At 44.8% G+C, this 22,096-nt stretch overlaps 1 protein-coding gene across 1 annotated transcript in view; it reads left to right on the top strand.

Moving 5' to 3' along the window:
• LOC105984200 (transmembrane and coiled-coil domain-containing protein 5B-like) overlaps window positions 1-20,133 on the top strand; it is a 26,279-nt gene extending 6,146 nt beyond the window's left edge. Inside the window, exons 2-11 of the mRNA XM_013014305.1 lie at window positions 12,090-12,239; window positions 12,465-12,582; window positions 12,848-12,898; window positions 13,451-13,519; window positions 14,393-14,449; window positions 15,117-15,176; window positions 15,634-15,698; window positions 18,418-18,493; window positions 18,699-18,742; window positions 19,935-20,133. Of these exons, the coding sequence (XP_012869759.1) occupies window positions 12,090-12,239; window positions 12,465-12,582; window positions 12,848-12,898; window positions 13,451-13,519; window positions 14,393-14,449; window positions 15,117-15,176; window positions 15,634-15,698; window positions 18,418-18,493; window positions 18,699-18,742; window positions 19,935-20,133 (889 nt within the window). The remainder of the gene's footprint in view (window positions 1-12,089; window positions 12,240-12,464; window positions 12,583-12,847; window positions 12,899-13,450; window positions 13,520-14,392; window positions 14,450-15,116; window positions 15,177-15,633; window positions 15,699-18,417; window positions 18,494-18,698; window positions 18,743-19,934) is intronic.
• The last annotated feature ends 1,963 nt before the right edge of the window (window positions 20,134-22,096 follow it).

Here is a 22,096-nt window from a genome sequence, read left to right as displayed (position 1 = left end):
CTCGTTGTGATTGGCGGGCCAGGCACTCAGAGGCTGGGCGGCACTCGTTGTGATTGGCGGGCCAGGCACTCAGAGGCGGGGCGTCACCATTCCTGGAGTTACAGGTCTTCTTTAGAGCCTGTCTCCTCTCACCCGCATTGTCACCCTCTCTTCCCGTGACTGTACCCCTCTCCTGATCTGGGTTTGGTCCCCGTTTACTGCATGGGCCCTCCCAGCTGTGTATGACAGGTTGATCCTGTTACCAGCCAGCCTCAATGGAACCGGTAACAAAAACCCAAGTGTAAGCTGCGCCAAGGCAACCCAAGTCCACCGGAGACAGCTTTTTGATACCGGCAAATCCAGATAAGTCAGGAATTATTTTGGTACTTCAGATACCAAGTAAAGGACAGTTCTCACGCAAAGCAATATTGCTTTATCTCGTGTGGGGTGGCTCAGGAGGCTGAGGTCTGAGGACAGGCGTTCAAAGCCGGCCCGGGCAGGAGGGCCCCTAACACTCGGAGATGCTATTCTGCAGCTTTATGTTCCCCCACTCAGTATAGCAAAGTTACAAATAACTCAAATATACAAAGAAGATGTAGTTGATTTTCTATAAGCCTCTGGTCTCACAAAGTACTAGAGAAACTTGCTAATTAGCTCCCTAATTAAAGTTTTTGTCTCTTAGGGTTTAAACAATGTCCATTTGGTTAAGCAATCAGATTATTCAAAGTTCAGTTTCCTTCGGGGACTGATGGAAATTTTATATTTGAGGACTCTGTCTCTCAGGGTAAATAGCCTTAGTGCTGATCTACCCTTTTCCTCAGGCGGTATCAGGTCCTTAATGGTGTGCCTGTAGTGGGGGTCTTCTGGGACCTTGCTGGTCTCTGTTGTAGTCTGGCCACAGGCTCAGCCGCGGTCATTGTGGTTTGGCCAGTTCCAGGTGGAGCTGTGACCCCACCCCTGCAATCTGGGTCCCAGACACGAGGCCCTCTGCGGGCCCTGGCTTCCCTGTGGTGGCTGAGGGCAGAGGGCAGTGGGGGGGGGGCTGGCTTCCCTGTGGTGGCTGAGGGCAGAGGGCAGTGGGGGGGGGGCTGGCTTCCCTGTGGTGGCTGAGGGCAGAGGGCAGTGGGGGGGGGCTGGCTTCCCTGTGGTGGCTGAGGTCAGTGGGGGGGCCCTGGCTTCCCTGTGGTGGCTGAGGTCAGTGGGGGGGCCCTGGCTTCCCTGTGGTGGCTGAGGGCAGTGGGGGGCCCTGGCTTCCCTGTGGTGGCTGAGGGCAGTTTCGCAGGCTCATGGGTGTCCCTCTGTCCCACCGCTCTCGCCCCCTGCTGGACAAGGAGCCCAGAGCCGGCCAGGGCTCTCCAGCAGTTCTACAGCCTCCTTCAGGAGTCCCGGGAAGGCAGCCCTGAGCCCTGGCATTGTGGTGCCTGCGCTCTGTACATTCTTATGCCTCGACCTCCACAACCACTCAGGGAAGAGCTCTGAAGTCACGCCTAGGTCCCCCCTCCCTCCAAACCTGAAATGTTGACAAGCCCGGGCTTACCAGTTTTCTCTCAGTGAAGATTGATATTTGCTTAACTGTTTAAGGAAAACAAACCCTTCAGAATGGAAATGGCTTTTTGTAGTTGTTGGACATGAGGCCGTCCCTGAGCTCTTCTGCTCAAGGCTAGCGCTCTACCATGTTGAGGCATGGCGCCACTTCTGGTTTTCTGATTGTTTATTGGAGATCAGAGTCTCACAGACTCTCCTGCCCGGGCTGGCTTTGAACCGAGATCCTCAGATCTCAGCCTCCTGAGTAGGATGGCGGGCGTGAGCCGCCGGGCCCGTCAGAAACGGCATCTTTCTATACAGCCTTCCCTTTCCTTAGATGGTACAATGAGGCTGGTGGCTGCTTCAGAGGTCACTCAACAGTAGACTATATGAAAAATATATCAGCAATACCTATCTACAGTTAATCAACTAGTTAATAATATACAATTATGTGAATGGAAACAAAGGATTATCCACTGCTCCCAGGAAGAAAGGGGACCCTGGCCACCCTCTCCCCCCTCTGCGGATCCTGTGACACAGGTCATCTGGGTTCATCGATGATCCCTTCAGACATTATATGATGAACAGTCACAAATGACCTTGAAGATGTCTATTTCTTCCCACATTTACATTAAGGAATTTAAAGATACTCCAATTTAAATGAAAAGTCTGTGAGGCTGCCTTACTAAACCTTTCTATTTTATAAAGTGAGCAATAAGATATTAGGTCTTCTGAAATAATCTCACTAGCAGGTTGTAGTTGCTAACTTATATTCAGGCCCACTTCTGTGCCAGCTGAGAAGTGGAGTCTGCATTCACTCCAGGACATACAAGGCAAATACATCAGCCACACTTTTGAAAAGGGAGCTTGAATTCAAGGATAGATTGTTCTCAGCTGGACTCTAGGGGCAACAAACTCATCAGCTTAAAAACCATATCTAGAGATCTAATGTGCCAATTTTTAACAAAGAAAGTATTAGCGCAAATGCTTACATAGCAGCAAGAGGAATGAGTGGTCGGGAGGCTCTGTCCCTCAGGTGGGACTCTTTCCATCCCAGACGTTTAGCGATGGGGTTTGTCTTCTCAGAGGAATATGAAGCAGATCATCTTCTGACAATGAGGACAGGGCAGGACACATGGAAATCTTATAGAAAGAAAAGCACTTGAAGAAGACAGGGTGAATAAGGAAAGGAAGGAAGAGAGAGGGAGGGAGGGAGGGAGGGAGGGAGGGAGGGAGGGAAAGGAAATGCAGTCTTGTCTAAAACTCTGTGCAACCCTATGCAGTATAAATTAGCCGCTCTGTTTACTAATGAGGAAATAGCCTGGTGAAATAGATATACTGAGCAAAACAAGACTTCGTAAGAGATAGGCTCCATCAGCCAGCTGAAAGCTAGGAGTATATGACCCATAGACCACCTTGGGTTCCCAAAAGCTTCAAGAATTACTTCTTGGGGCTGAGAATGGGGCTTAGTGGTAGATTGCTTGCCTAGCATGCATGAAGCCCTAGGTTCCATTCCTCAGTACCACATACACAGAAAAAGCCGGAAATGGCACTATGGCTTAAGTAGTAGAGTGCTAGCCTTGAGCACAGAGAGACTCAGGGACAGCACCCATGCTCCAAGTTTAAGCCCTAGGATTGGCAAAAAAAAAAAAGAATTGCTTCTCGTGTATCTTTGTGATCCACCTATTTTTCTTATTAATGGAACCGCTTCCCTCCGTGTAATTAAATAACTAATGTAATAACTAAAATTTGAAAATCAACCCAAGCTAGCAAACCTTGTTCTTATTCAAGAGCTACTTTATTCCTTGCAAACACTGCACACAAGTATTGCATGAAAAAGACAAAAATGGTCTCTTAAAGACTGGAATCTTTCCTGAGGAAGGAGAGTGGCTGTTTTAATCAACGTTAGAGAGCTGAGATATTTCACATTAGTACTTCAAGATGGCTAGGTTCGCGTGAGCCCCTTCTCTGACTCTCCTTTGGGAAGTGGTGTCTGTGTGTAACTAATTTCACCAATTAATAAGAGCACTTTCTTCATTGTCACTATTCATTACTTTTCTTTGGTCCCACTGTTACAACTGTAAATTGTGCCTTGATGTGCTACTACAAATGGTGACAATTACTGAGCGTGTTGACATTCAATCTGGTTCCAAATACTTTAATCAGAAATGTGTGGAATTACGGATATCTGCCAAGTGTTAATTAAAATAACTTTTCTCCCACTTTTCTCATTTTAAGTAGCAATTATAACTCTATAATCTGTCTTTATCAAAAAAATGAAAGAATTTATAGGTGTTTTATTTTTTGAAGAACTAATGGCTTAAGGCAGCCTGTCTAAAATCTACCACCAAGAACCCCATCCAGGGAGCCTCAAAAGGCTTTCTGACCCAAATCAATCTGAATTCGGTTTGGAAGGCTTTTTCTGGACCACTTTGATCGTGAGATGTAAAACTGGAACTTCTGTAAGTATGGAATGCAGACTTGACCTGATGTGGCCTTGAAGAATAATACTCGTGGACTGAAAATCTACTTTCTTTTTATTCTTTCCCATCACTGCTTGGATCCCAAGCTAATGTGAAAGCAAGGGAATATTATCTTAGATCCATCCACTCTACTACAGCTTATTTTTTTAAGACAGCTCTCATATCAGTTGTTCTATATGATGGCATAAAGATGAGTGAAACCCACTTTTGTTTAATAGTGTCATTGCTGTCCCAATCATTTTATTACCTGACACGTATCATAAACAACCGAATAGATGTGGTGCCTAGCATTAAACATCCACTCGATCTGCAGAGACAGCTGAAAGGAATGATAGCCTACTTTCTTTACTTACTCATCCAACAAATACTTGCCTACTCCCTCTCAAGCACTGAACTAGTAACCGAGACTATGAAGTTGGGAAAGACTGCATTCTTGAAGGGTACATGACACGTGGGAACATGCTTGTTTGGGACAATTTTGTAAGAAAATGCATATCCCAAAATATTGAGCACCAGAATTTTCACTGCATTTGCAGTTTTTGACAGGGTGAATTGATTCAAGTAGTGTTTGTAATACTAAAAAGTTATTTCTAATTTATATACAGCTAATCCAAGGATCCTGGACCCACACTAATGAAGAGAGCAGTAATTTATCACCCGGTAACTTGATGAAGAGAGAAGAGTACAGTAAGTGTCCAGGGTCCATTTCCAGTCTGTCTCACTGTCAATTGGTGCACTGTTTCCCTCTGGTCTTTGTTCTTTTTCCTCACTAAGTTTCACTAAGTTCAGCTTCCAGGATGTTTTTACTTCATGTTGGTTTGGTCTTAAACAGCTACCTCATTGTATCAAGTCACTTGATGCTAATTTCAGAGAATTCTCATTTTTGCTTTGAAGACTACAGATTGTAAGACAGGGAGGCTATCAATTTGAGTTCTTAGGACTTTTGCTTTGTTAAGTCAGCCCAGAAAAACCACTTGACAACATATACTCACTGGTGGGCGTTGTTTCTTGATTTACAGATGGTTGTCATTTCCTGTCTGCCTCTGTTCTGACGACTCTGGGAGAAGAATAAGTTGCTCCTTGCATCTGACCTGCACAGATATCGCAGCAGCACTTATTCTCAGACCTCTTAACCTTTGGACATCCTTCCATTGTTTTAACACCACCCTCACTCCAGAAGCTCACACTCTCGTGAATGGTCATGTGTAAGGGAGGCCTATGTGAAATTCAGTGATTGGAGGAGAGGTCTGTGTAAAATACAGTGATTGGAGTACAGAACTGCTCACCGGACTTGGAGGTTGTGGGAGGACTTTGGGAAGAGGGGAGATGTAGGCTAAACTTTCAAGTGAGAATTGAAGAAATGCAGAAGGACTTTCAGATAAAAAGGAAAGACTTAAAGGAGGTTAACTGTCCTTATGTTTACTGAGGGATTGTATTAGAGGGGTTATAATCTAGTTTTCTCTGAGTTCTGATACCAGCCCTGTAAAGTCAAGGGAAAGAGATTGAACTTCAACTTCACCTACCTAGATCATCCCACAAAGACCAGCTCTCCTGAATACCTAGTAAACCCTTTTCATTTTGAAATGTACCTGTCCTGTAAACTCACTCACTTTAGTTGTTTGCTTTCATTTTCTAAGACATCAATTTTCTATTTCAAAAGGTCCAACATAAAACTTTCATAACCAGTCATAGCTGGCTCTCCATCAGTGCTCTTCTCGCATTAATCATGTTTCTACAAGTTGATCACAAATATAAGGAGAGTTTACTGCTAGTTAATAATTATTTGGGAATTTTAGTAATTGCTAGGTGGGGATACAATTAAGTGATGTTAGTGTATATTACCATATATTAAAGAGAACTATGTAAATACTATCCATTTTTGAGTAATTAGACATTAATGTCATAATTTTTAAAATTTTCTCTTAGCCAAAATAATTTGCCCCATAACAACAACAAAATAACAATTTTAAAAAAGCAGAGAAGCATCTTGACTCACTTAGCAGAATGAGGTTTCATAAACTAGAGTTTTTTTATAATGAAGGTATAAGAAGGGTAAATTAGGTAACTCTTTTTTTCATTTCTATGAAAATCCTCTCATCACTGCTCTGACTTCTCTCCTAATAAGTGAAAATGTAAATGGAGATAGATTAATTAAATTCTCTAATAAGATTCTGTAGCTACTGGCTGTAAACTCTAGGGAAACCACAAGTCCCTCATTACAGCTTATCAATTGCCATTAACTCTTCAAAGTATCCTCAGATATACTTAAGGCAAAAGAAAAAGGGTTGCTAATGATTTTAGAAAAGATCAAAAGCTCTTTCTATGACTGTTGGAGACTACTACCAACCAATGGGAGAAGCCCATAACTAGCATTTGGGGAAGCTGTCATTTCCACTGTTGGAAGTCTGGTCCAATTGAAAGGGACTTGAACTCCTCAACCTGACAAGGAGTAACAGGTTCTAGAAGGAGCCATTTTTGGAAAATGTCACAGGAAAGGACTGAGTTCAGAAGGTAGCCAGCAGTCTAGAGTAGTTCTATTTTTAGTTTTCGGAGGGATCTCTGTACTGATTTCCATAGGGGCTAATTAATTTACAATCCCAGTCAACGTGTCTAAGAGTTCCTTTCCCATCATCTTTGCCAAAAATTGTTTGTTACTGTTTGTTTCTTGCTGCTTGTCATTCTAATTTTGCTGCAATAGAAGCTCAATATTGTTTTGATTTGCATTTCCTTTATGGCTAGTGAAGCTAAACATTTGTGTATTTATTAGCTCCTTGTACTTTTTTGGAAAAATGTCAATTCATTTCCCATTCATTAATTGGATTACTTGTTCTTTTTATTTTTTGTTTTTTAATGTATTCTGAATACTAAGACCTCGTGAAATGAGTAGGTTGCTAAGGATTTTGTCCCATTCTATGGGTTCCCTCTGCATTCTGATGTCTGTTTCCTTTACCATACAGAACTTTCCAATTTCCCAACTGTCATTTGCCAATACTTGTTCTTATTTTCTGAGTTATTAGGATCCGACTCAGCAAGTCCTGGCCTATGATTCTATCTTGAAGTGTTTTCCTGTAGTAGTTTCAAGTTGCAGATCTTACATAACTGATTTTTGAACATAATAAAGATAGGATTCTAGATTTAGTCATCTGCATGTACATAACCAGTTTTCCTAACAACATTTGTTTAAGAGTCTGTCTTTTCCACAATCTATGATTTTAGCACCATAGAAAAAAAATCAGATGGTTGTAGTTATGTAGGCTTATTTCTGTATCTTCTATTCCATTATATTTGCCTACATGTCTGTTTTTGTGCCAGTACCATGTTGTCATAGTTACTTTGGTTCTGTGATATAATTTGAAGTTAGATACTGTGATTTCTCTAACACTTCTCTCTTTTTTTTGGAGGGGGGGGAGTCCGGTCATGGGGCCTGAACTCTGGGCGTGGGCACTGTCCCTCAGCCCTTCAGCTCAAGGCTAGCACTCTACCACTTGACCCACAGCGCCACTTCTGGCTTTTTTCTTTTTGTTTATGTGGTGCTGGGGAATCGAACCCAGGGCCTCATGCATGCAAGGCAAGTGCTCTACCACTGAGCCACTTTCCCAGCCCTCTAGTACTTGTCTTTCTACTCAGCAGTACATTGGTTATTTGTGGTCTTTTGTATAAATTATAGGATTGATTTTTCTGAAGAATGACATTGGAATTTTATAGGGACTACAGTGAGTGAATCTGTAGATTGTGTTCAGTACTGTGGCCATCTTCAAAATATTTAATCAGCCAATCCATGAATGTGGGTGGTCTTTCCATCTTTGGTGTCTTCTTCAACTTCCTGGATAATAGTTTCAGTTTTCACTGTGGTGTTCTTTCACCTCCAAGTTTAATTCTAGGTATCTTTATTTCTCTAAGCTACTGCAAATGGAATTTCTTTCCTGATTTCCTTTTCAGCTTGTCAACAGCATATAAACAAAGCTGCTGGTTTTGTGATGTCTTATCTGTGTTTTTTAAAACAACATTTTCATCAGCTCTAGGAGGTTTTATTTTCTTTTGTTTATGGAATTTTAGGGTCCTTTAGGTAAGGATCATATCTTCTGAAAATAAAAATAATTTGACTTCTTCCTTTCCTGCTTTTTTTTTTTTTTTTTGGCCATGGGGCTTGAACTCTGGGCCTGGGCTCTATCCCTCAGCTCTTCAGCTCAAGGCGAGCACTTTTACCACTTGAGCCACAGCGCCACTTCCAGTTTTCTGGTGGTTTATTGGAGAGAAGAGTCTTAGACTTTCCTTCCTGGGCCAGCTTTGAACTGCAATCCTCAGATCTCAGCCTCCTAAATAGCTAGGATGACAGGCATGAGCCACCAGCACCTGGCCTTTATTTATTCTTATTGCTCTGCCTAAGAATTGAAGCACTCTAGTAAATACAAATGGAGAGAATGGGTACCTTGTCTCCTTCTGACTCCAAAGAGAATACAGTTTATTTCCATTTAGGGAGATGGAGATGTTGGCTATATGTTTGTCATAAATAACCTCTGTTATATTGAGGCATTTTTCTTCTATTCCTACTTTTCTCAGGGCTTTTATCATAAAGGAATATTGAATTTTGACAAAGGCCTTTTTTGGAAAATATTGAGTTGATTGGGTGATTTTTGTATTAAGAAGGCTGGTATAAAGCTATTTATATGTACTGTTCATATGTTCATATATTCTATGCAACAGCTGGTTTATAATTTTTAAAATATCAGTGTCATGAGAAACAAAAGAAGGCAGAAGTGCTCGTACAAAAAGAGGACTAAAACTAGGCAAATGCTAGTAACTCAGAAGGCTGAGAGCTGAGGATCTTGGTCTGAAGCCAGCCCAGGCAGGAAAGTTCATGAGAGTATTATCTCCAATAAACTATCAAAGAAAACCAAAAAACAAAACAGAAGTGAACTGTGGCTCAAGTGATAGAGCATTAGCTTTGAGCACGAAAGCTCAGGGACAAGTCCCCAGCCCTGAGTTCAAGCCCCAGGACTGGTACAAACAAACAGACAACAGACAAAAAAAGAATGTCATAGGCAAAATTCAAATACTATCCAAACAGTAGACACTATGCAAATCAGTGTTAAATTTAACTGACTTAATTTACTTAATTTGAATGTTTGAATTTTAGTAGATTGGCTTGGATTGACAGCACAGCCATCTTAAAAATCAACACTTAACACTCTGTATTCCAAATAAACAAGCCCCCACCAATCCGCAATGGAACATGGTGCGATTTGGCAAATGGAAAATGTTTAATTAGATGCTCTCCCCAAGCTACAAAACAATGTCAAGTGACTCCAGCAGAAACTAGAGCCAGGGTTTATTTGCCTGCATCTGATTTCCTTCCCGCTAACACGGCAGCCAGCATAGATATGAGGGAAAAGCCAGGGCTGCTGCCTCCACACTGGCTGTTCACATCACTGGCCACAGCCTCCTGGACGACTTCGTTTGGGTGTAGGACTTGGCCTGAACCCGGTCTGTCCAGTTTGTCCCCCAGGTCTGTTCCCCTGGGAGGGACTTGTTTCCTTGAATGCTCAGCTTTGGATGGCACAGGCCCTCCCTTCTTCACTCTGTGGAGTCTCTGTGGGGCAGCTTCCATGTGACTCAGATCACGACTGTCTTTTCTGTATCTGTGGGTATCAGGTTCGAGGAGGTACAATTTGTTCTCCCTCCCATACTCTGCACCACAAAACAATTCCAAACCTTAACATGAAGGAGATCCTACTTATGTGGGGCCAAAATAGCCCTCTGGTCTACTTTTTGACGTATCTTTCTTGCTCCTCATCTAACTCCCAATTTACCCATTGTGCCATCTCCCTGCCTCTTTCCCTTTTTTCTCCTCTCTCCTTTTCCAGGTTTTTTATTATGAACTTCAATTCTCTCTTCTCTTCTCTTTCTGTCCTTTGGGCTCGTTTTCTGCCCTTTTATAATTCTGCTTGGACATCTATAATACAGGAACTGTTTGTTCAGTAATAAACTGAACATGAAGGAAGTCAGATGAACTAATCATCAAATGTGAAAAGTAGGCTAGAAACATTTGTCAATCTTGTTTATTTTTTAAAAGGAAGACAGGCTCAGAAAGACAAATGGCTCGTCTTTTCTCTCCTTCTTGCTATATCTCCAAATAGTCCTTCACTTATGAAATATCAGGTCCTTCTTTCCCAACGACCTGCAATACCAATCCAGGGAAAATACAAGCGTTTGTTTTGTAGCTCTAAGGATTTAGTGTGATAAGAATGAGCGCGCACTTGCTCATGCACAAGACCTCTTTTAGAGTCTTCCTGGACTGTTCTCTGACCTTCCGGTCCCAGAGCTCCTGAACTGTCCTGATTAAAGATGCATGGTGTGACAATGGAGTTCTACACTTCCACCAAAAAGAATGGCATTGCCCCGTTCGTAAGGAAATGGAAAGACCTGGAAAAAATATATGAAGTGAAGCAAGCTAGGCCTAAAGAAAAGTAGGTTGCATTGTTTCCCTCATTTGTAATAATGAGGATATGTCTATGATATTCCTAACAGGGGGGTCACAGTAGCCTAATCACTAAGTGCATAGGACTATAGATAATGAAGCGTATCAACGTGAACTCCAAGAACTGGACACAAGAGGCTATTATGTCCTGTATGCAGTCATTTCTATTTTTTGTTTTACTTTTCTGTACCCTTTGTCTTGCATATAATTTTACCTTATCTATGGAAGGGAAAAGGAATCACAGAATCAGCAGGACAAAGGATGACCTAATGCAACAATGATACTCGTTAGACACTGTGTTGGAAATGAACCATACCATTTGGCAGGGAAGGAGTAGGGAAGGATAAGTGGGAGAAAAGGAAATTCACTCATTACCTCACCTGTGTAACTGTAACACCCCCCCCCACTATTATCACCTTTACAACAAAGATACTTAAAAAGAGATGCATGGTTTGGTTTTGTGGCAGAAATCTGTGAACATGCCACACAGAGATCATGGAAGAGAAATGACGACCGCAAGTCCTGAAAACCCCCGAGGACTAGGATATAGAGCTGATAGATGCTGCAGGAGAGGTTTTGAGTTGTTCCAAGCCTGCACTGCTGTTTCAGAAGATGCCTATTCCGGAATTCTCTTCTACTCTGCCGCAGAGATGAGAGGCATTGTTTGACCCACCCATCTCCACCCACTATGACATGCTGCCCCACCCGGGCAGCCGTGACCGGTCCCGCTTCACGTGGAGACCTCAGCTAGAATATGTCTTTTCCGAAAGTTCAGGTGTTTGACTGGAAATCTCTGTTGAGAACAGAAGAAACTCAGTTGGGGAAAGAAAGGTGAGCTCCGAGGGGATCCTCACAGGCTAGGATGCCAAGTAACTCACCCAGTCTACTTCTGTGACCTAGAGTAGGCGTTCTTTCCCTTCCTTCCCTCTAACTCACCTGAGAGGTCTCTTCTCGTCAGCTGCATTCGTACACTCTCACCAGCAACACAACACAGTGTGTACTGGCATGATTCTCAGCAGAGGGTCACGTCCCCCGGAGCTGATCTGCAATCAGTAAGGCTGTATTAGAACATCTCTGTTAAACACCCCAGGGCTGTAGGCGTCTCCACTGATGGAGAACATATCCCCACATTGTACAGTTCACCCTTTCTGTGAAACCACCTGCCACGAGCCCTTCTTAGTATAATTATTCATATAAAAATATTTCCTGGCTGGGAATGTGGCTCAGTGGTAGAGTGCTTGCCTCGCATGCATGAAGCCCTGAGTTCCATTCCCCAGTTCCACATACACAGAAAAAGCTGGAAGCGGCACTGTGGCATGTGGTAGAGTGCTAGCCTTGGGCACGGAGAGGCTCAGGGACAGTGCCAGGCCCTGAGTTCAAGCTCCAGGACTGGCAAATATATATAGTTCCTTTGCTTCCCAAAAGAGTTGCATTTTCGTAAGTTTTGATCATAATATTTAAAATTAAAATGTGACGTGACTCCAGAAATTTATTGTATGCAAAACCCTGTAGAAATCAGTTGATCCTGGAAAATGAAGTAGAACCGACCAGGCCCATAAACAACAGGTAGTGGTCAAATGAGTTTTCCTGTTCCTGGCTGAGTAATGAAGCCAATTTTCCTGTAGGCACAAGATGATGGAGATATCAAACTTAGTGGTGGTAAAGCAGAACCTTGACTACCTAAACTCAGACCTTGAAAATGACCTGCAGAGACTGGATGAGACAAATCAGATGCTTCTTAGAAAAATTCAAGAGAAGGAGGAAACGATTGAAAGGTTGGGGAGCCTCCCCTCAGTGCCTCTTGGGAAAGGGGAGGGGGGAGAGGGTAAATGGCTCATGTTATTTAAGCCCTGAAACACAGGCTTTACAGATACAGTGTTGCACTAGGCATTTGCTCTGTGCTAGTCACCCCCCCACCCCCGCCCCAGCCAAAGCAGCCCTTTAAAGCTGGGGCCTAGCATCTCCTTGCACAGGCTGAGCCCATGGACCTTGTTTTTCAGTCTGGAAAGAGATATTGCCCTGTCAGTAGGAAGAGTCAAAGAGAGGGAAGAGATGGACCAGCTCCTGTCTGACAAGGAGGACACCCTGAGGGGTCTGGAACTAGAGACAGCCAAGCTGGTAAAGAGCCTTCCAGAAGCAGAAATCAGGGCTTTCAGTCTCCTGGGGACCATCCACCATCCGTGCACACCTGCCCATGCATCTGTACAGAATTCACCGCGTGGGGCCATGATCTGAGTGAGAAGCTCAGCCTGGGGCTGGGCACGGGCTCCATCCGGTACCACACTCTTTCAGAATTATCTCAGTGGCCCATAGTGTGTGTGTGTGTGTGTGTGTGTGTGTAAAACTGAGCATGCTTGCCCCCTTTACTTCCTTCTCCCCACAGGAAAAAAAGAACAAGATCCTAGCCAGGAATTTGGGGGAGCTTCAGAAGAAGGTAAGGGGACCACAGGTCTTGAACTCCTTGGATCCCTAGGACATCACCTTCCCAGGAGAAACGCAGGGGAAGGGGTGTGGAGCATGGAAAGGAGACCGGGGCATTCTCAGATGAGGGCTGTCGTCCATACCACAAAGCCAACCCTTGAAATGGGCTTGTCTCTTATGAGTCTTAATGGAGCTTCCTGAACTTGCCAGTCACAAGGAGCTCCCTTCCCTTCACCTTCTGAAGCCTCTGACAGACTGGCTAAACAGCCCCTGCTGTGGGGGAAATTCAGACAATGGCAAGAGGACCAAAGGATTGCAAGGGCAGAAGAGATTGGGCCCTCCCTCCCCATCCACTTGACTCGGTCTCTTCCTCCTCTGTGCTCATGGGAAGGTTTCCTGGGCTGGGGAACAGAAAGGGCTGTCCAGGCAGCATGGGCCGGAGAGCTTCTAGAGGAACAGGAGACTCCCAGCAAGCTACACCAGGGCCTGGGACCTGGGACCACCACCCCGGGCCTTTATGTTTGTATCTCATTCTAAGCTCATGTTTTTTGGCAATGTGTTTCAGGTCTCAAAGAGATTTAAGAATGCTGTTCTTAGTAAAGGAACTCTGAAGCAGAGTTTGGTAGAACTGAAAGTGAGTAAAACAGCAACCTTTGGGATTTTCTAGAAGCAGTGTTAGTTCTGGCTTCTAGAACTGCTCTCGTGGTTTTCCCAGGCGAGGTGTATCACAAGTGAACACATGGCCTTCGCTCCTGCTACTTAATTCCATGCCTGCTCACCAGGCGCAGGGAAGAGCACCGGACCTGCATGCAGTCTTCCCTCCAGAAGTTTATGATCTAAAGGAGGATGCACAAATACAGATATTCTGGTAGAAAGACGATACTAACACCCACAATTGTATAAGATTGTGTCTGTGATTTGATTCTCCAGTCTCATTGCTTGCAGGTCAATTGGGCTTTATTTTTTTAACCTTTTTCCTCTAGTAGATGGTAAAACAACTGAGAACATGAAACTTTGAAACTATGTTATTTATACCTCAGAGTCTAAAACAGACTGACAGAGAGCAGATGTCCCATAAACATATGTTAAGTAAACAAATAAAATGGACTCCAGCAGGAGCAAAACCCTACATCTGCAGACGTATACGGCGGAGCCCCCTGGTCCTATGCTTTCCTCTAAAAGAGGCCTGGGGTCTCTTTGACCCATGTGTGGTTTGGAGGGCATGCCATATTCTACAGAATGAACAATAGAAAAAGACTGCTGAGGAATGGAGATTGGCTCTGCCAATCTGAGACTTAATGACACTGTGCAGGTCACTCCTCTGATTGTGTGTCCTGTCTGCTAACAACAGATGATAACCCTGCCCACTGGAGACTAGGATTATGTGTTCCTCAATATGGGACCATCATTGTCACCCCAGTTTCCACTGGTTTGGAGAGGATGGCTGTTACATAATCTGCCTGGCACAGGGAATGTTATTAACTTTCTACTAACACACCTTCCCCAGGTACAACTACAAAAGTCAACTGAGTCCTGCACACAGCAACAGAAGGAGATGGCTAAGGTAGTCTACAACAAGGGTGTCGCTGGGATATGAAGAGGAGGAACCCGAGAATCTAAAGCCAGGACCAGTTTGAGACATGGGGGGTAGGGAGCAAAAATACCTGGCAAATGAATGTCTTTACACAGGTAAAGAGTAAGACGCATCTACTGGCACGGGGCTGCAGGTCTACGATTCTGACTGCTTAGCAGTTTGGGAGGCAGAGATTATGAGGATTGTAGCTCAAGTCCAGCTGAGGCAAAAAGCAAGAACCCCATTTCAACCAACAGCCTGGGTATAGTGCCTATCTGAGCTATAGGTAGGATTCAGTCCAAGCCAGCCCCAGGGCAAAACTGCAAGATCCTACCCAAAATATAAAGGGCTGGGGGTGTGCCTAACAAGTACGAGGCTCTGAGTTAAAAAACCAAGTACTCAAGTACAAAAGTACTAGTATTCCTGTTTCTTAACTATTTTGTCCCCTGGCTGAAGCTCTATACCATCCCTCGGCCTTCGCACAGAGGGGCTCATAGTTAGACCCTCTGAGTGAATGACGTCATTGCTCTGTGAGGTAGTTGTTTCTCCTCCAGCATGTAGTTGCTAGGTAACCAACCAAATGTCCAATGTACCAGGAAGCAGCCTGTCGTCGCTCTGACTTAACTACTAAGGTTTGTTCATTTTCTTGTCTTTCTAGATAGAGAGTGACTACCAATCTGTGTGTCAGCTCTGTGAGGACCAGGCCCATTACATAAAGGTACGGTGCTTCTGAGGGAGGTTGGATGAGGGGACTTCCCCCAAGGTCATGGGATCCTTGGCTTCCCAGAGCCTGACCCCTGTCTCGTATCAACAGCAAGGACAGCAGGGCAGACAGGCCGTGTCCTGGGCTTTTCATACAGCATCGTTCCCAGACAGACTTTCCAATAACTCGGGGAGGCTGATCCTGTTAGGGTCAGGACACCACGGTTCAGAGGAGTCGGGATGTGTTCTGGGGAACACAGCTGGAGTCCTGTTAGAGCTGGGACTTGAGTTCTAGCAGGCCTAAGGCTCTACCCTCCTCCCTAGGCTCGCCTAATTCTTTACGAGAATAACCCCCAACCCTCGGCACACTTGTGGAATATCAGAAATCAGTCTTAGCAAAATAGTCGCATCAATGACATGAAAATAAAACACTGAAATTATTGTTTATGACATCCTCTTCCTCCCTTGGGAAGAAATATCAGGAAATTCTGAGGCAGATGGAAAAGGAAAAGGATGTACTACTGCTGGAGAAAGAAATGTAAGTTTGGGAAAGCCACCTCTGTGGAGGGCTGAGGGTCCCAGAGCGCCCCACCGTGGTCTGGACCAGAAACTCATCCATGTTTTCCTCTGGCCACCCTCAGTGGCTTGTGTGTCTCTTTAGTGTTCTTTTCCTTCATTCTTTTTGTTTTTTCCTTTTCCTTTATTCTTATTTGACTCAAATTCCCCAAAATTGACTCAAGCTACATTGAGAAAGGGAAATCACTGTGAAAACAGCCCGGATATGTCCCTTCACCATACCGTCCCCTTTTCCAGGATGTGCTGAAACCACCAGAGACACCTGTCACACTACCACACGCGCGCGTGCGAGAGCTTCAGAAACGCCTGTCTGCACGTTGAACTTTATCCATCGGCGTTGCTAGATTCACTTACTGTTGTGCCTAGTAGGCTCCTGTAGAAGTTCATCTTTGAAGGACAGCTGTAACTTTCCAAACTTTTTTAATAGCCATTTCTCACTGTGTGCATGATCCATGACTGTACAACAGAGACTAGCTGGACACACAGTACTGTGTGTAGGCTCACACGCTAGCGTGCTACTGAACGTAGAGCTGGCTTGGCACTCTCTTGAACACATCTTGTACCAGATCTACTCTCTTCCATTTAAAGTTCCTGTGTGTTCTTGGCTTTGTGTGGGTCTGTTGAAATGGTCGTGTTTTCCCTCTGAGGTTGGCGGGCCTTGAGCTCACCGTTTACAGCACGGCAGGGCACTGCTGCTCCAGCCGATGCCCCGTTCCTTGCTTGGCAGCGCTGGGGTGTGAACGAAGAGCCTTGCACTTGCCAGGCAGACATTCTCTCTTGAGCTACGTCCTTTGAGTTTTCATTACTTCTTCTTCATAGGGTTTTGCTTTGCGCTGGGGCAGCCCGGATGACAGATGCACATGGCCGTGCCCAGCACTTTCTGTTCCGTTAGGTCTCAGGAACTTTTTGCTCAGGCTGACCTGGAACCACGATCCTCTTGATTTCTGTCTCCTAAATAGCTGGGATTACAGAGGTGAGCCACCATGCTCAGCATATGCCTGAATCTTTAGGCACTGCTTTTTTCTGGACATCTTTCTGTAGGTACAGGTGAAGAGCTGCTGCTCCAGCGATACTTGAGCTCACTTCTGTGTAGTCCCTCTGCCCTCCAATTTTCCTCCCAGGCCTTAGTTCTCTGGCATTATGAACTCTAGCCTGTCTCTCCCCAGCCAGTGATGCTACCACTTCCCGCTGCAAGCTTCAAATCCAGAAACCGCCAATGTCCTTGGAGGACTGCCTGGTCTACATTAGGAAACTGGCTTATGGCTTTTCTACACCCAGGGTTTGTAGCCCTCTGGCAATCAGACCACGCTGTCTATTTTATGCAGGCGTACAGGTGCTTTTGAAAGTGGGATCTCCTGGCACAGGGTGCTTGTCATGGAAGAACCAAGAGTCTGTGCCACCTCTCTCTCTCCCTTACTTGATGACTATGAAAAGAAAGCCTCATGAGAATACCGGATAAATGTGACTCTAGCAGAAAACATCCCCAAAGTCTGGACAACAAAAGAAAAGAACAAACAGGCAGATTCTGTAGAGAACACTTGAGAAAGGAGAGCAGAGCGGGATTCTTTCTGGGTTTTATAGCTGTGAGGTAGGGATGGTGTACCTTGGGGCACCTAGAATACGAGAGAACTGGAAGTAAATCTGGGCTAATAAACAAGAATTCAAGGCAGCCAAAGCTGCTAGAAAGAAAGTAGAGAACCAGTTTGTACCTGACGTTAGAGTCCAAGTAAAGCCAGTCTCCTGGAGGCAGTCGAGAGTCAGGTTACATCTTAGATCCTTAGCTGGGCTGCTCACTGACTGCTCTGAGCACCTGTGGTTTTGAACTTAGCCAGGGTCTTGGGCAGATTGCCTTTTTCTTAAGAATGGGCCACATTTTCCCTAGTTCTCTGTATGCTAAGCAATAAGAATTTTGATGTCAAGCATTATGAGTGTTACCAGGAACTCAAGAAATAAATACTAGGGCTGGGAAGGTGGCTCAATGGTAGAATGCTTGCCTCACATGCATGAGGCCCTGGGTTCGATTCCTCAGCACCATATAAGCAGAAAAGCCAGAAGTGGCACTGTGGCTCAAGTGGTAGAGTGCTAGCCTTGAGCTGAAGAGCTGAGGGACAGCGCCCAAGCCCAGAGTTCAGGCCCCATGACCAACAAAAAAAAGAAAGGAAGAAAGAAGTCCTAGACACGCACCTTTCAGCCATGCATGGTGATTGGTGATGCATGCCCATATTGCCACCACACAGGAAGCTGAAGCAAGAGGGCCATGAGTCTGAGGCTATCCTGGGATACAGCGAAATCCTGTTCTTGCTTTTTTTTAAAGCTGGGTGCCAAAGCTAACGTCTGTAATCCTGGGTACTCAGGAGGCAGAGATCTGAATGATCCCAGAAATAGACACAGGCCCCTTTCTATCAATAACGGGATGTGGTGGCATATAGCTGTCTGAGCTGCACGGGAAGCAGGGAGGGTGAGTTGTGGGCCAGCCTGTCCAGGGCATACATGAGAGCCTCCCTGAAAAATAACCAAGGCAAAATGAGCATTGGGAGAATGGCTCAAGTGGTAAAGCATCTGCCTAGTAAGTGCAAGGTTCTGCGTTCAACCTCCCTAGTACCACCACATAACAAACAAACCATGTTTCATCAGCTGCTCGGGTTGAGTTACTAATTCTTGGCTCTGATCTTTTCCACCAGATCCAAAGCCCAGAATAACTCTTCCCAAATAGTGAAGCCTGGGTCAATTCTGGTGGAAACCATCCAAAGTAACATGGTAAGTCTTCCCTTTCCCTCCTGGCGTCTCTCTGTCACCACTCTTTATAATAGCCCTGAAGTTAGGAAATAAGATCCAGTGTCCTGCTCTAAACCATAGCAGGTAGGAAAAGGCAGAACCAGAATTCAAGCCCAAGCAGCCCCATCCTCCTCCTATCTGCCAGGATCTGAAGAGATAGCCCTTCCACTTTTATTGCTTCCCACAGGAAAGGACCATCATTAAGAAACAGAAGAGAATCTTTTGGTACAGGTAAGTGGCACAGTCTTACTTTGATGTAATCTAGGGGCTCTGTAACCTTCTCTGTAGGTGACCTAACACTGGCCAAAGTAATAAGGACAAGCACACCTACCTAAAAACACCAGAATTAAAGCACTAGAGTTACACAGTTGTGCATAGCTGGAACAATTAATTGCTACTTCTGTGAAGTCCAGGGAGGAAGTTTGTTGGTTGTAATTTTCATTTTGTGTGCACATGCGTGCATGTGTGTGCATGTGTGTGCGTACGTGTGTGTGCACCTGGGCAGTGTACCTTAACTTTTTTTGTATTCTAACACTCAAACCACAGCTCTACTTCCGGCTTTTTAGTGGTTAATTGGAGATCAGAGTCTCACAGAGTTTCTGTCTGGTCTGGCTTTGAACTGTGATCCTCAGATCTCAGCCTCCCAAGTAGCTTGGATTATAGGCATAAGCCTCTGTGCAATTTCCATTCTCATGATCCTTAATTATGATGGTTTCAGACCCTTAACCCAGTAGTTTCTCGGAAAGGGAGTATAAGGTACACGAATATTATGGGTTCTTTTACTGTAGGATGAGTAATTCTAGATAAAGAAATCATTTGAGTTCTGTTAATCTGTGAAATGAGAAGATTGATCCTGAAGTGATTTATGTAGAACTTTCACAAAAACTTATGCCATTTTGAATCAGTTGAAGAATTGAAGCCTTAGACCAGTTGGTAGATTTTTTTTTTGGATGCACATGGAAAACACACATTTTATTGTTTGACTTGGTTTTGTTGGGCACTTGATGCTTAGAAACAGCCAGTCATGACTTTGCATTTATGTTGATACCAGAGATGGTTAAATCATATTTCACGTTCCAGAGCTGCTTTGTTGTAGAAGACATGAAAAGGGCCACCGTCATGAGGTTTATAGTGTGGCAGTCCTGCCTCCCACCCAGAAAGTTCCTTCACGTGACCCTCCAGCTGTCCCATATGGACATGTGTCCTGCTGGAGGACACAGAAGCCAGGGGGGCTGTGTTTGGTTCCTCCCGACTATACCACTTTCTTGGTCCGCTGGCCCTTCACCTTCTGCAGGCCCACTCCCCCTGCCCAGGGGCTTCACCTGACGCAAGCCACGCATCACTTAGCAGTATGGGATCCGCACCACTGCGTGACCCTTGGGTAGTCCTTTTCCCCAGGCTGATGACAGATGTCTCTTTGCAGGCATTTCCAGTGTCTTGTCTTCATGGTCATGATCTTCGTCAGGCTGCTGGGCTATGTGCTTTTTCACCTGCAGTACGTAAACCCAGACTTTCTCACAGATGCCCTGCCCATGGTGATGAGCAGACACAGCCTGAAGCAGCTGAGGGACATCTTATTTCCCTTCCTCACTCTAGAGGTGGAAGAAGTCCTGCCACACTAGTCTGTGGAGCGTGGAGTGCTTCACAGTTCGTCTAAAGGACAGGCCATGACAATGACCCTGCGCTGTGGGGTGGGGAGGGGCAGGAGGGGAGTAGAGCCCTTGATTCAGAGCTGCTCCTTGACATTTGAGCTTTTCAGTCTTTCCTTGCTCATCCTCTGGGTGTCTCTCTTTCAAATAAAGAATAGGTCTGACCAGAGCCCACTGTGTTGGTCTGTGAGTCCTGGGGCCTCACTAGATACTTAAAGGTTCTGACATGTTCTGTTTAGACAAGATGACAACAGGCCTCAAGGATTTCCATTGTCTAGTTCCTGGTTGTTGTTATTTTTAAAGAAAAATTTATCAGCTTAAACTAATCTTACAAAGGGATTTCACTGAGATATTCCACACATGCATAAATACACTTTGACTGGATCCCCCCCACATCAAGCCACTCTTCCCCAAACATCCTGCTTTTACAATCACGTCACAGAGTTAGGATATTTTAGGCCTAGATTCCACACATGCAGGAATGTATGCAATAGTTGTTTTTCTGGGCTTGGTTTAATCTCAGCATGATACTCTTCAATTCTATAGTCCTGCAAGTGATATAATTTTATTCTTTTTTATGGTTAAATACAATTCCATTGTGTATATACTACTTATTTTCTTTATCCATTTATTGATTGTTAGGCACCCAGGCTGACTATGAATAGTGTTGCAATAAACTATAAAATGTGTACCTCTATTGTATATTGGCTCATATTTTTAATTATATATCAGGAGTGGTGAGGTAGGGTTACATGATACCTATTTTTTGGAGGGGGATCCTGTGTTTAAGCTGTGACACCCCCTGGTCTCTGGTGTGAACAAGGGCACTGAGTTGAGGAGCTGCTGCGATGGACTAAGGCTTGTTCCCACCCGCTCTGTTACACCGCCACATTATCTCCCTCCAGCTCTTCTGACTTGGCATGAGGTCTTGAAGGTGTGGGATATATGAGAACTGATGGCTTTCATGCTCTTAGGTATTTCTTCTTAAATGAGAATAAAATTATTCTAAAATTCAAGTGTGAATAACCGGTATATGAAACTTCACCCCGGCCTCCCTCGCATCCCAACAAGGCTCCCTCTGGCCTTCCTGATGGGAGACAACTCCCGTCCTCTGCCATCTGGGTCTCCATGTCCTCCTCTCCCTTCCTGTGTCATCACTGTGGACCCTGACCTTAAGACTGTCCTTTTCATTCCCAGATCACTTCTCATAGTTCCTGAGCATGGCGTCTTACAGAGTAGAACCTAGTAAAAGAATGACAACTCCTTGGATGCTGCTACTTTTCCAGAGTCTGAAAGGCGACCATCGGAACTATGACTAATGCATTACAGGAGCTCACATTTTGTAAGACAGATCACAAGACATTCTTGCACAGAAGAGAGGTGGAGAGATGTAGGAAAAGCACAAGGTCTTGTGGCCACCTGGTGGCATCCCTATGACAAACAGGGCATGGTGGAGACAGTCCTGGGGGTCTTGCTCTAGTGATCTTTCTTCCTAGAGACCTGATATGGGATAAATGGAGTCTCACTGAAGACACAATGCATCTTTGCTTTAGCTGATGATCCTGTCCCAGATATTCTTTCTGGAGACTAGGGAGGAAGAACAGAGAATGATCTCAGAACAAGTCTCCTATAAAATGTAAAAAACCAAAAGGACCAACACCACCCTCTTGTGGCCATATGGAAGCCTCTTACATTTTAGCTGTTACTCTGGGACACTTCTGTGTGTTTCTAACCATTCCACTGGACATTCATCCGTTCACTGAGTATCTTCCTTAGGCTAGGCAATGTTTGGGATGGAGCAAGGATCAAAACAGACCTGGCTGGCTGCTCTCGGGGCGGGTGTGTGTGTGTGTGTGTGTGTGTGTGTGTGCGGTGTGTGTGTGGTATGTGTGTGTGTGTGCAGTGTGTGTGTGTGCAGTATGTGTGTATGTGCGGT

Source organism: Dipodomys ordii, unplaced genomic scaffold, assembly GCF_000151885.1.
Source record: "Dipodomys ordii isolate 6190 unplaced genomic scaffold, Dord_2.0 Scaffold23, whole genome shotgun sequence".
Taxonomy (NCBI): Eukaryota; Metazoa; Chordata; class Mammalia; order Rodentia; family Heteromyidae; genus Dipodomys; species Dipodomys ordii.
Note: the sequence above shows the minus strand (reverse complement) of the source record. Positions and strands in the feature narration are given on the sequence as shown.